The 14,584-nt window shown below is 46.7% G+C and overlaps 1 protein-coding gene across 1 annotated transcript; it reads right to left on the minus strand.

The window, feature by feature from the left end:
* Positions 1 to 6,218: 6,218 nt before the first annotated feature.
* On the minus strand, positions 6,219 to 11,762 carry LOC116474824 (keratin, type I cuticular Ha7-like). Its single transcript, XM_032163598.1, has 7 exons — positions 11,334 to 11,762; positions 9,840 to 9,922; positions 8,645 to 8,801; positions 8,182 to 8,343; positions 7,981 to 8,106; positions 7,407 to 7,627; positions 6,219 to 6,333 (listed from the first exon to the last, which is right to left on the minus strand). Exons 1-7 carry the CDS (start codon positions 11,760 to 11,762, stop codon positions 6,219 to 6,221), a joined length of 1,293 nt encoding a protein of 430 aa, XP_032019489.1.
* Positions 11,763 to 14,584: the final 2,822 nt, after the last annotated feature.

Raw genomic sequence — 14,584 nt, forward strand, 5'->3', positions numbered from 1 at the left:
ATGCAGAGGATCAGAGAAATGGAAAGAGATGGAGACAAGGAGAGATAACAAGAAAAAGAAGAGACAGGGAAGAAAGTTGGGAGGAATCCTCAGAATCATGCAGCAAATCAGACAAAGTTAGCCCAGCTTCCAAGGGGCTAACCTGGAAAATGCAAAGCTGAGAAGAAGCCAAGACAAAATAAGCCAATAGACTGAGGAGTGGCCCACCGTGCTGAGTGTCCCACAAGGCATAAATGGAGTTGACTCATAAAAGATCTACGGACACAGGACTACAGCTTCTGAGGCCTCTGAAAGAAGTGACATTGTTCCAAGTTGTCCAGACCAAAGCATCACCTCTGTGATCCAGCTTGAGATTTGTTTGTGGCTGAGAAATATACTGCCATCTACACACAGGCAGTGTAAAGTCTAAAAGGAGTGACACTGCCTGTTCCTGAAGGAATAAGGAGTGGGAAGAGAAGAAAGGAGAAATGCAGCAGGGAGAGTCAGTCCTGCACTGGCTGCAGGTCATGGCCAGTCAGCAGCCACACAGAAGATGTAGGAGAGAACAAGCAACCCCTGTTATCTTCTGGCTACTCCTAGATATTCCTTTTTCTCCCTGCTGGTTGCCCTGCAGAATGTGAAATGGCACAAGAATTCAGGATGGGGACCACAGACAGACTAGCTGGTGAGTAAACACAATGCTGCCATCTCTTGTGAATCTAGCCTCTTTCTTGCAGTGTTTTCAAAATCTCAATGGGCTTGAGTGAATTTGCTTCTTGAATTAGTGGGGAAAATGGGACCCCAGGGTTATAAGGTCCCCATGACCTCACACAGGTGAGGGGTAGAATTCATGTATTCTCTTGGTTTCCTAGTTGGAATACTTGCAAATTTTTTTCATTCAAGGAGAAATTGAGCAGTCAATGGACTATCAAACCCACATTCATTATCTAGTTCAATTTAATTCAGAAAACATTTATTAGATAACTTCTCTATGCTGAGCATATGACTAAACTAAAATAGAAGAACCATAGTTCTGGTGAAAAAAAAAATGTCTTTTTATGAACAATTCAGGCCAAGATGGGTCCCCAATATGTATGAGAAATAGACAGAAGTTAAGGAAAGGAGATATTTAGAAGGTGTAAGATGGACATTTAGAAATATGTTAGTATTCAGTGTAAATAGAAAATGGGTACTGGGTGCAGTAGTTTGCATCTGTAATCTCAGCACTTTGGGAGGCTGAGGTTGGAGAATCACTTGAGCCCATGAGTTCAAGACTAGCCTGGGCAACATAGCACGACCCCATGTCTACAAAAAAAAATTAAAAATGAGCTTCAAAATTAGCCGGGCGTGGTGGCACATGCCTGTAATCCCAGGCACTTGGTAGGCTGAGGCAGGAAAATCGCTTGAACCCAGGAGGCGGAGGTTGCGGTGAGCAGAGATCACGCCATTGCACTCCAGCCTGGGCAACAAGAGCGAAACTCCATCTAAAAAAAATAAAATAAAATAAAATTTAAAAATGAGCCAGGCTTGGTGGAGCACACTTTAGTTCCAGATGCTCTGGAGGCTGAGGCAGGAGAATTTCTTGAGCCCAGGAATTTGAGGTTACAGTGAGCCATGATCACACTACGGCACTCCAGCCTGGGCGACAGCAAGACCCCATCTAAAAATTAAAATAAATAAAAAGAAAACTGTACATGTGATATTATGGGCATTAGTCACTTGTTGAACTTCTACTGTGTGCTTGGCACAGTCCCAGGGGCAGGGGACATGGTGGGGAATGGGGGTATGTCATGTCCCTTCCCCCAGGAACTCTGAGTCCTGCTGAGCAGTCAGGTCCACAGCTAGCATAATGTAATGTGATTGGGCCTTCACCCAAAAATATCTCCTTCCCCTACCCACTCCATTTCTTCCTACATCCACCCCTGACCCAAACCCCATTCAGGGCATTCCAATCCAGCTCATGATTTTCAGCCACACGGCTTGGGGATGAAGCCATTTCAGGTTATGCACTTGATCCCAAAGAGTTGTTTGTGCTTCGCTCTCTAAGTGGCTCATAAGCAGAATTCAGAGAACTGTTCTCATTAGAATCTTGTTCCCTTTAATAATCTAGTCTTCAGCCAGGCAGGGTAACGAATTGTTTTGGCATCTGGTTCTTGTTGCTTTGGAGACCACAGGAGAGGTGGTGGTGATGGCCCATCGCTTCAGCCCTGTGGCATCCCCACAGGATCCATGGGCATCAAGGTAAGTTTCAAAGCAAATGAAAGAGGCTTTTGCCAGGTGCAGTATAAGAAATCATTCCAGGGATGTGGTGTGGGCAGAAAAAGAAAAGCACCCACAGTAAATTAAGCAAATTGACAGAGGAAATAGAAAAGGGAATAAGGCTGGTGGAGGGAAATGGAGGGAGCACGCAGTCCTGCTGGTGAGTGGACACAGTTGTGCCCCCTTGAGACCAGAGAAACCTCCTGAGGGCAGAGGGCCTTGGAGACCAATGTGAATGACTGAGGCAGGTTGTATAGGATGTCCAAGAACCAAGGAGGAAGGAAGGGAAAGGGAGGTTTGGATGTAATAACCAGCATCAAATGGGGGAGCCTCCAGGTGATGGTCAAAGGCCAGAAGCTGAGTCTAAAATGCTGATGGGGGACAGCACCGAGAAGGTCACCCCTAGGGAGATCCCAGACCCTAGGATGCCTTTCCCATAAAATCCATCCAGGACTTCAGAGTGGTCTGAATGTGAAGTTTTATCCACATGTACCTCCAGCAAGGCCCTCACAGTTGGGAATAGGGAAAGAGCAGGGAAACAGAAATGAGAAGACTTGGGGTTGAGTGCGTGGAACTGCCCCTCACCTGCTGTGAGGTGCGGAGGGGTCATTTCACCTCTCTGCACCTGTACTTCTTCCTCTGCAAGATGGGGATTGTGACGTCTGTTCCCCTCTCTCAAGGTTGTTTGGGGCCTCCATTTGGATACAACACAAAGTACCTTAACAAGTACTTTGTAAATGGTGAAACAATGAACATCTATAGGGATTCTGTTTCCCTCCTCCTCTTTCTCAATACACAAGGTGGTTTTACAACGGCAGGAGGTGAGTTGAGCTTCCTTGGCAACTCCCAGTTTCTTAAAATTGCCAGAGTCCTCAAGCTTCAAGATCCTGTGAGATACTAAAGAACTTTTATTCCTTGTACCACCCTTTGTGGCATAAATTCTCAGAAACGTTTCTTCTAACGTAAACATACTCATTTCCTTCAAGGAAAGGAATCAAAACAATGGGGTCATTATGATTCTATCATCCTGTTGACAAAATCTGAGACTTGGCCTCTGTAAAGCACAGTGGTTAAGAGCACAGTTGCTGGAGGCAAGATGCTTGAATCTGAATCCTGGCTTCACCACCTAATAGCTGTGTGACCTTGGGCATGTTACTTAACCTCTCTGAGTCTTGGCTCCTTGTCTGCAAAATGAGGAAACAATAGCATTGGCTTTCTAGGATTGTTGTAATGATTAAATGAGTTTACCCACATGACTGTAGCTATAATTTGGACCAGCGCCTGGCTCATAGTAAGAGCTTGATGGATATATGATTCTATGACAATGATGATGATGATGAAGCTATATGATCTGATGATGATGATGATTCTGGTGATGGTAATGATGACCTGTGTGGTTTCCAGGGCAACTCTTCACACACAGAAACACACAGACGTGCGTGCACACACCCACACACACACATACTGTCTCATCAAAGCTAATCTTTTAATTAGAAATGAGAGAGCACTAGATGTGAACTTAAGAAACACAAGTCAATCACCCTGGGGCCCCACTGATTCACTTTATGTCACCAGCAGAATCCCTCAACCACTGAATGACTCACCTTCTCTCTCTGTCCCTTAAATGGGAAGGACAATGCTTGCTTACGCCGTCATGGTAGAAGAATAAGTGGGTTTATTTTGTCAGACAGCTTTGAACTTGTTGGATGAAAGGAGCTATTTAAGTACAAAGGAGGTGAGAGCTGCTGGGTCAGTACTAAATTAAGACTAATCGAGATGGCTCTTCATTATTGAGAGCTTCTCTTGGGTAGGTGCCCAAGGGGTATGTCACGTGTGCCAAAACAGTTTTACCACTTGAGAAAAAGAACAGAGGAGGGGAGGGTGTGGCAGCCTCTGACCCTTCTTGGGCTTTCTATGCTGGAAATTCCAATGTCTCAAGCAGATCAGTCCTATGTACATGGGCAGTGACCAACAAGTAGGACGCTGGGCTTGAGAGCAGTTGGAGGCAGAGCAACAAGATTCTCACTTAAGCTCCCTCCAGCCTTGGGGCTCGGGACTGTGGTCACTCTGGCACCACAGCTCTGTATCAGGAAGACCTGGATTAAACCAGAACCAGCTGTACTTGTAAATTTTTCAGCAAACTACAGTGATTCAGAGAATTCACAGAGCAGAAAGGGAAGAGCAAAACCAGCTCCTAGAGTAGGTTTGGTGGTTCCACTTCAGTGCCTGTGGCTTCACTGATCAGTAAGACTTAGCAAGGATGTACAGAGTTGGGGGGGCTAGAAGACCTCCTACAGCCATCTCAACCAGCCCCATCAGTTCCCTAAGTGTTCCCCTCAACATCCCCATCAGTGATTCTGAAGCCTCTGCTTGTCTCCAAGGACGGGGAACTCATTGCTTCTCTTCTCTGGCCAGCTGTGATGCTGAATTCTGGGGATGTGCTGATTCTCAGCCATGGCTATCAAAATATGGAGCTTTTGATTCATGTTCTACCGTCTGCAAATTCCAAGCTGGACAGTTGCCAGAAGGACTCACCAATGGGGGTTACTGGGGAGATTGGATGGGTCAGCTTGTTTGGGTCTTTCTAGACTGATAGAAATAACCATCATGTAACATGTTCAGAGTTTTGCAATGTAAAAGAGAAAGGCTCTATTCTGATCTGATGGTATGAGGGATTCCTCACTGGAGGACATATCAGGAGGGCAAGGCCTGCCCTTTCTGTAGAGGGTCTGGCTAGTCAAGGGCTCATTCCTCAAATAAACTTCCTAACCCAGTGTTTCTCAAACTTGAACCAACATCAGAATCACCTGCAAGTCATGCTAAAGCAGACTGCTGGTTCAGAAAGTCAGGGGTGGTGCTCAAGAATGTGCATGTCTAGCAAGTTCTCAGGTAATGCCAGTGCTACCAGCTGGTGGACCACGCTTTAAGAACCACTGTCCTAAACCTTCTCATGTTTAATTTGTTTCCCCCTCAAAGCTTCCAAAGAACAGGCTTTGGATCTGGTTCAAAGAGACTGGGTTTCAAGTCTTGACGCAGCCACGAGCTGAGAATAATAACAGCTGCTGCTTCTTTGCAGAGCTGATGTGGTGCCCTGCAACACAGTGTCAGCGAAGCCCCAGCCAGTGCCTTCCTCATAATGGGCATGTCATCCTAAAAGCTCAATTTAAGTAACCTGTTCTGGGGCTTCTGGTTCATGTTCTATTGTCTACAAATTCCAAGCCAGACAGCTGCCAGGACTCACCAGTGGAGCTTACTGGGGAGCTTGGATGGGTCAGGTTGTTTGGGCCTTTCTAGACTGATAGCAATTACCATGACTTAATGTTTTCAGTTTTGCAACCGTCTGTGGTGCCACAGACTTCAGCTCTTCCTTTACACAAGGACCAGGTGGCTTATCCAGATAAAAGGGAATTTTACTTATCATCTATATTTTAAAAGCTCTATCTGTAAATCTGTCTCCAAATACACTTGGTGAGGTCCAAGGTTGGGTATCTCTCCTCTGTGCCACTTTGCCACAGTCCCATTTTTAACTCTAGCCTTCACTGGCTTTGCCATCTCCCAGGACCACCCTGGTGAGCCAGCCACAACCCCCGTCTACAGAAGCATGTGGCTCAAGGAGTTCCCAGCAAGGCTGTCAGCATGGGATGGAGATGCTGAGGCCAGACTGCACTGGGCCCATTCTGCTGCAGAAGCGAAGTTTAATAGCAAAATAAAAACAAGGGTGCTTGCCCCATCTCAGAGAAATCAGGAGGCAACAGAAGAGAGAAAATGGAGCACTCGAGACACCTTGAGGGGAAGAAACAAATCCAGCCATAGGGGTTAAGCTGCTGGACTCAAACACCTATCCACAGAGTGGCACTGTCTCTCTTCAGTCTCCTGCCTGGCTAGTCAGGGAGGCAAGGCCCAGGTAGCAGGCCTGCAGAGCAGAGCCTAACGAGCTGAAGACACCTCCCCTTTCCCAGCACCTCGGGCTGAGGAGTGTGTCAGTATCCAGTTGATGAGCAGGGCCCATGGATGGCCCAGGAGCAGGGGGCACAGGCTGCAGGGGCTGGACTAGGAGTGCTGAAGGCTGGGGTCGCGCACGGGTTGCAGGGAAATCTGCATAGAGAAAAAAGGTGTTTGAAACATTGGCATGAGAAGTATGTGAAAGACAAAAGTATATTATAGACACTTTAGAATTAAAGTGCGAGGGCCGGGCGTGGTGGCTCACGCCTGTAATCCCAGCACTTTGGGAGGCCGAGGCGGGTGGATCACGAGGTCAGGAGATCAAGACCATCCTGGCTAACACGGTGAAACCCCGTCTCTACTAAAACTCCAAAAAATTAGCCGGGCGTGGTAGCGGGCGCCGGTAGTCCCAGCTACTTGGGAGGCTGAGGCAGGAGAATGGCGTGAACCCGGGAGGCGGAGCTTGCAGTAAGCCAAGATTGCGCCACTGCACTCCAGCCTGGGCGACAGAGCAAGACTCTGTCTCAAAAAAAAAAAAAAAGTGCGAAAGAGGACTTTAGACCTTAGAGGTCCCTCTAAGCCTGAAAGGGGCAATGACGTGCCCATAGTCCACAGTGGAGCTGGGCCCAGAACTCAGTGTACCTGTGTGCCAGGCCAGGGCCACGTCCCATATGGAAGGAACACAGCAGAGAGAAAGGCAGAAAGGCCAGAGGAACAAGAATGGCCCAGATGTCAGCCACTGATTCCATTTAAACACAGCCCCTCATAGTGCTCCTTAGTGCTTAAAGGGGTATATCAGTCCTCTGACCCTTTTCACAGGGCTACTATGGAACTAAAATGAAAGAGTCAGTGCACATGCCCTTAGCAATACTTTAAATGCTATGAGCACAAAGAATACTAGTTATTGGAATACTTCTCCTGGAGAGAATTTAGCAAAACCTGAATGTGCTGGGCATTCAGTATTTTAGCCCTCTATGGGAGTAGCCAGCAACTGGGAGCACAACGTGGTCAGCAAAACAAATGCCATGACCTGAAAACTCCCGTACACCCTCATCTACGTCTAGGCAGGCATTAGCTCACCAGGCCTAGTAGTAGCAAGTTTGTCTCCAAAGATGGGATCTGCAATGCCACCCCCACCTGGCCTCCAGAGCTCCTTTTAGGTCATTCCCAAGAGAAGTTATCTGGTTTGCACGCAGTGTTGACGTAGACAACAACAGGGTACGTACTTGCAGTCCTCGCTCTCCAGCAGGCTCCGGTACGTGTTGATCTCGCCCTCCAGCCGGGCCCGGACGTCCAGCAGCACCTGGTACTCCTGGTTCTGCCGCTCCAGGTCAGCCCGGATCTCAGACAGCTGTTCCTCCACATTGTAGATGAGGCTCTGCATCTGGGCCAGCTCTGTGCCATAGCGGTCCTCGGCTTCACACAGGGAGTTCTGTAGACAGTCCTTCTACAATATCAAAGAAAGGAGGAAGCAAGTTAAAAATCATGGATCTCCAACCTCTTAAGATTGTGACACCCCAAGACATTGCCAGGTCCAGAGAGCAATCTAACTCCCTTTAGCTGTCTTCAGCCAGAATAACTGACACTCTTCATGGTAGACCTTTAAGATCAGAGCCCTCTGACCTGAGTTAATGTTGATTCACTCAGCATCCACATCTACAGGGAAGTGCTTCCAAAAGAGTTGAAACCAAGGTTTAAGCTGAGTCCGTGCTTGGTATTTGAAGCCTGTACTGACCCCAGAGAGCTACTCATGGGTAGTGGGAGCCACACTGGGTCTCCCATGCGTGCAGAGGGACTCACCAGCGTGTGCTGAGCCTGAAGCTCCACCTCCAGGGCGTTTACCGAGCGTCTCAACTCCAGGATCTCTGACTGGCAGCACTGCAGCTCCTCGGAGCAGGACATGGCCTGCAGGCTGATGCCTTCAGACTGGAGCACAGATAGACACGGTCACCTGCCTGCCCAGATGGAGGCCAATCCCCGCTGCTTAGCAGTCCCCCTCACCTGGGCTTGGAACCACTGCTCCACATCCTGGCGATTGGTCTCCACCATGGCCTCGTACTGGCCTCGCATCTCCCCCAGAACCCTACTCAGGTCAATGGTGGGCTCAATGTCCAGCTCGATCCGGAGCTTGTCTCCCAGCTGACCCCTCAGAGTGCGGGCTTCCTGTAGGCATCAGAGGAGTATGACCTGCCTGCAGGGCCCCCAACTGCCCTTCGCCCAAACTCTCAACTCCCACTTTCCATCCTCCCCAGTAATTTCCCTGTGCTCCTCTGAAGATAAACCGCTGCCTTCACCAGCCCAGCAGCTTCCAGAAGGTGTGGATGAGAAGCAATCTCCCACCAAAAGCCAGAGCTCACCTGCAAAGCTTCAATCCCAAGCAGAAGGAAGCCTCCGTTTTTTTCCCCCAGATGAGCCTGAATTCACCTCCAGAAAGTCTCAATGCATCACGGCAAGGGTCACACACCTGCTCATGGTTCTTCTTGAGGCAAAGCAGCTCTTCCTTCAGGGACTCCAGCTGGGCCTCCAGGTCACACTTGGCGAGGGTGAGGTTGTCCAGCACCCTGCGCAGGCCACAGATGTCAGCCTCCACCAGCTGGTGCAGCGAGCGCTCTGTCTCATACCTGTAACAGGGAAAGTGCAGGAGTCACATTTAGAGAGCAGGAAGGGGCACCAGGACATGACTCCCAGCTTGCAGCTGTAAGTCCACTGGCCTGCCCTTTGCCATCTAATTGTGAGTTGGCTTATCCTGTGTAGTGTGCTCAAAGCCCAGAAAGCAACAGGATGTTCCTCACTCAGTCAATACTAAGCACCTGAGATGAACCAAGGGGAGCAGCTGGTACTGAGGATACTGTGATGGACACACAGCCAGCACCTGCCTTTACAGACAATGGCCCAAAAGGGAGGTGGCAAAGTAACCAGGCATTTGCAACATGGTGCAATCACTGCAGACCCCTCTCTACAAGCCCCATACCCAAAGGGACCCTGGATTCCCTCTTAGAGTAAAAGCCACATTGCCAGCGTAAGAGGAAGGAAATGGCTTTCTTTAGCTCTAGAAGAGTGAGACTTGAACACTACCCTTTCCAGCACCCAGGGTAGACCCTCCTTAGGTGGTGTCAACCTTTGACTTTCACATGTTTTCACCTTAGGCTATGGAGCATGATTTCTGCTATGAATTATCAGCACTCACAAATTAATCAAGCTGCAGCACAGAAACATATCCTTATTAAGGCAACAGTTTCACAGGAAATTGCTTCGAGAAAGGAAAATTTGGTACGAAATTTAAGGCCAAGTCCCAGCTCTGCCACTCAGTACCCACATGGCTTCTGGCAAGTCACACCAGCACCCCAAGCCTCAGGGTCCCCACCTGTGGAGGAGATGCTATCCCTGCCCACCTGCTTCACAAGTTGCTTACCAGGTGGCTGATGCATTCTAGCACATGTTGTAAACTGTTAATGCAAAACCACTGGAGAGCGGATAGTTTTTCAGGATCTTGAGCTTAATGCCCTTTGTTTTCTCCTGCTGTAATTACTGGCTTGGGGTCTGGGTCAATGACATCTGATGCCACATGAGACAGAAGCAGCCAACTCGGCATTGTCCCATCCTCATCCAACCCCAACTCTCACTTGGCTCCTTCCCATCCCCGTCCAACCCCAACTCACTTGGTCCTGAAGTCATCCGCAGCCAATTTGGCATTGTCTATTTGCACAACCAGCCTATTGTTCTCCGATTTGGTGCACAGAATCTGGGATAAGAAAGTAGGCTCAGTAAGTGACTTACTGATCCCAGAGACACCTATAGCCTCAGGTGAGAGGAAGTTTTTTTGGCTAAAGTTGAACCTACAGCATCCGCCTGAACAACACAAACTCCCAAACATGCAAGAGATGCTTTTGTGGTATGGGAAGGAAGATGTGCAAGAGACTTCTTGGAAAAGGATGAAGACAGAGTCAAAGGAACCAGGAGATGGAAGACAGTAGCAAACTGAACATATAACAAAGACTTGCTTTCATTTTGCCAGATATGATGCTTAGCCCAATATAAATAAGAAGATCTGGCCGGACGCAGTGGCTCATGCCTGTAATCCCAGCACTTTGGGAGGCCAAGGCAGGTGGATCACCTGAGGTCAAGAGTTCAAGACCAGCCTGGCCAACATGGTAAAACACCGTCTCTACTAAAAATATAAAAGTTAGCCAGGAGTGGTGGTGCACACTTGTAATCCCAGCTACTCAGGAAGCTGAGACATGAGAATCACTTGAACCTGGGAGGCAGAGGTTGCAGTGAGCTGAGATTGCACCACTGCACTCCAGCCTGGGTGACAGAGCAAGACTTTGTCTCAAAAAAAAAAAAAAAAAATCTGGAATCTAGGCCACAGAACAGTGGACTGGCTATGAATGTTTTAGATAAAGTAGGATCTGTTCTAAAGAAGATCTTTCCTCTGGTTGTCCAACCTCCCCACAGGTCTTCTCTGAATCTAGCCAGGTTTCTGTAACCCCTATTTTGACATTCCTTGTCTTCTTGTCTCCAAAACTAAGATGTAGGCTCTTCAGAAGCTTTAACTGGATAATCAAAGGTGACAATAGATATGCGTAAGAGGTTGATGCTGTTGTGTGGATAGACAGTGCCTTGGTAAGGATGTTAGCAAATATTCCTTTTGCCCTGTTTACTGCACCAGAAGTTTCAGTATACTGCAACTTTCATAAACTCAGCACGGTTTTTGCATGGTTTTCATGAAAATAGCATGATTTTTGTGACTACGATTTAGGAATTTTGTGTGCTGAAGTTAAGTAAGCATGAACTCAGAATCCTGGAGCGATAAATTCTATATCTCATCCTTTACAAATTCCCATTCACCTTCACTCAAGAGATTCTCTTCCCACATTAAAAAAAAAAAAATCCACTGCTAACCCAGGGTCAGTAATCTTTTTTTGTAAAGGGTCAGATAGTAAATATTTTAGGCTTTGCAGAGCATACACTCTCCATTACAATGACTGAACTCTGCTACTGTAGTATAAAAGCAGCTGCAAACAACATACAAATGCATGAGCATGGCCATGAACCAATAAAACTTTATTTGCAAAAGCAGGTGGTGGGCCGGATTTGGCCAACAGGCAGTAAGTAGATTCCTGACCCCTGATCTGGTGCACCACAAACCTCACCTTCTGCTGGAGCTCCTGGATGGTGCAGAAGTAGGACTGGTAGTTCGGGCACATGCTGGACTCGTGGCACTTGCTCCTCTCGCGGAGTTTGGTCTCCAGTTCTGCATTGTCCCGCTCCAGCTGGCGCACCTTCTCCAGGTAGTTGGCCAGGCGGTCGTTCAGGAACTGCATGGTCTCCTTCTCGTGGCCGTTCAGGGTGTTTTCACCGTAGGCCCCACAGATTCCGATGTTGCCAGGAATGTGGCAGGTCCCTGGCAAGGGACAAGCGGTGTGGCAGGTTGGGGGCAGACAGAGGCTGGGGCGGCCCAGGGGAGTCGACCCCACACGGACTCGGTTGGCATGTGCCACATTAGCCAAGAGGCACAGAGAGGCAGCCTTGGCCTCTGAAACCTGCCCGCTGAGGAGGGAACTGCAATGGTCAGAAGTCATGGTGCTAAAAGGCAAGATCCTGCTTTGCCCACAGTTGGATCTGCTTGAAACCAAAATCTTCCTTCTCCTGTAGACCTTATATAAGCCTTAGTGGGTGTTGGTGCAAGAAAACTGGCATATTCCCTCATTAATATTTATGTCAATTGTTATACAATCACTCTATTAGTCAGTGGTTTTTGTTTCCTATAAAGAGTTAATAAGCTCATGAAAGAGGCCCTAACCTCTTTCTTCCCATCACTGCAGGGTCCTGGAAAACAGAGAAAACAAGGTCTTCTTCAAGCAGCCCACTTTCTGTGGCTGTGAAATCTTTCCCCTTCTGTCAGCTTATGTCTATGAAATAATCAAGAACTAAAGACTCTTAAAATTTCCTGCAAGTCTCTCTCACTCCCCATTCTTTTCCTACCTCTGAATGTTCCCACTGCAACAAAACCTAAAATATTAGTCAATCAGGCACATTGAAGAAAGGGAAAAATCATGATTTGTTTGTTTTGATAGATATTTGTAGAATGCCCAGTGCAAAACAAACACATCTAGGCTGTCTTGTAAGAAGGAGATTTTAGATTCTAATAAGAGAGATAAGAAAGTAAATGATCTTGATATTATGAAGACAGTAAAAGGAGGTATTTTTTTTAAAAAGAGAGCTGCAAAGATTTCGAGATGGAAGAGAGCTCACTGAGAGACCAGAAAAAGACTTCATGGAGCAGGGGATTCTCCAAATATGTTTTGAATGATATTTTTTATAAAGGGTTGGGGAGTGAGTTTCTCTCATAGAGAACAAAATAAACACAATCAAACATTTGGAAAATGGAAAATAGTCTAGTTGTGTTAGTATTTATAATGGAGACATTATCCCCAAGCCCTGGAAAGTTGCATTGAGTCCAGGTTGTGAAAAGCCTTGAATACCAGGACCATGGTCTTGAGGTAAAGGTGAGTGAAAGGTAGGGATCTGGCTTGGAAGACGACTTTCAAGTATAAGGAAAAATAAATAGCCAGGTTCCTTTTGAAGGAAAGTAACAGAAAAAAGGTGGAAAGTTCCTTTATACAAATTATTGGAAAACTGAAAATGAAACCTAAGTTCCAAATTGATCTTGGTGCTTGAAAACTAGCACACTTTTTAATACTCCTTGAGTTAAATAAGAAATCAAATTTAAAAATTTTTAAGTATTTTGAACTGAATTAAAATCAATACACAACCTATAAAACAGATGTTGGCAATTAAGACTTTCCCTGTGCATACGTGAAACAGATAAGCGTTTTGGGAGTGAGAAAAAAACGGCTCATAATAAAACTGATGGTTTGCAATTTTCAGAAAATAAAATTATGCTTCTGTGTACTGGAGTCTGCAGGCTAATTAAGGCAGGCAGTGATTAACACTTTATGGTGTCTGTTCTCAGGGCCTCACCCACCTTCCCAGGCATCTTTCCTTTCTATTGACCCTTTCACCAGACTGAGTCCCTCATCACCCTTGTTTACAGAAGATACATACTCAAGATCTTTGATCTTTCATCTTTTGAAATATTTTTGCATTTCTTTGAAATGCATCTACCTTGATTATCCATTGCTTGGGAGACTCTAGAACAAAATTTAAATTTCCTTAATCTTCAGACACACTCAGAGCATCAGAAGCTTTATGGCCTCCCCTATTTCTAAAGCAAATAAGCCAGTGGCCATTTGTTCAATAAACCCTGGAAAAGGGCAGCTAGCCAGCCTTCCAGTCTATGCTAACAAAGATGCTAATTTGACCCCATTCCTAAGATGAATGAATTCACCACGAGGGCCCTTGAAGCAGCAAGTGTGTGTTTCAGCTGGCCCTAGAACATAGCATCTCCAGGACGAAAGGGACTTCAGGGTCCTCTAGTCTAGTACCCATTTGCATTAAATCCCTTTGATGACCTTCCTCCAACTAGTCATGCAGTCCACCATTTTCCAGGAGAGCTCACACCATCAGTTCCTGTGGCTTACAAACAGCTTCCCAGGCTTTATGCAAGACACTGGTATCCAGAAAATTAACAGCAGCTAGCTCAACCTTAAGGCACTCACATTATAGAGAATTTTTAGAAAGTCTTCACAAATCTACCTTCGTGTTACCTCTCCCTATAGCTTTTGTTGGGTCATTCATTCATTCATTCATTCAACAAATAGCTATGAAGTACCTACTCTGTGCCAACCAGGGACTGAGCTGGAGGCTGGTAATACATTGGCAAGTAAGTCAGAGAGTTGGCCCTTTAGTTCATTTACTCTCCAGTTCTCCCCATGGTGTCCCATACAGGATAAATCTAATCATTCTGCCGTATTCTCAGCTCTTTGTGGTAGATGTGAGATTTCTCACTCCTGGTTCTGCATTCAGCATGGTTCAAAGTCCCCTTGCCATCCCAGGAATGTTTCTCTGGACATGCTCCATGATATAACAGTTCCTATCACTCTTAAGTGGGGGCTGTACAGTGGGATTTCTGATTAGTTTAGATTGAAAGGCTGCCAGTAGATGGCCAGAAAACCTTCTTGCCCAGGACTTTTGTGTAAACCATGCTGGAGCCACTGGCTGTTCAGCCGTGACAACCAGCCAGCCACCAGTTGGTCCAATATACAGTCAATGAGACCCATGGGGACCCTTTTCTGTAACTCTATATACAGATGTGGGTGACATTCTCCAAGGCATGGCTTGCCTTGTCCTGATGACTTACTCTAAATGTCTGATATTCCTGAACTCCTGTTATACCAAAGCCCTTCTCAAGGGTATGGGGGATGCAGAGATGAAAAGGAGAAATTTCCACCCTCAAAAAGCTGAGAGCAGTAAAAGAGGTCACGTAACTCTGTGGAGGGAA

Source organism: Hylobates moloch, unplaced genomic scaffold (genome assembly GCF_009828535.3).
Source record: "Hylobates moloch isolate HMO894 unplaced genomic scaffold, HMol_V3 SCAFFOLD_10, whole genome shotgun sequence".
Classification (NCBI taxonomy): domain Eukaryota; kingdom Metazoa; phylum Chordata; class Mammalia; order Primates; family Hylobatidae; genus Hylobates; species Hylobates moloch.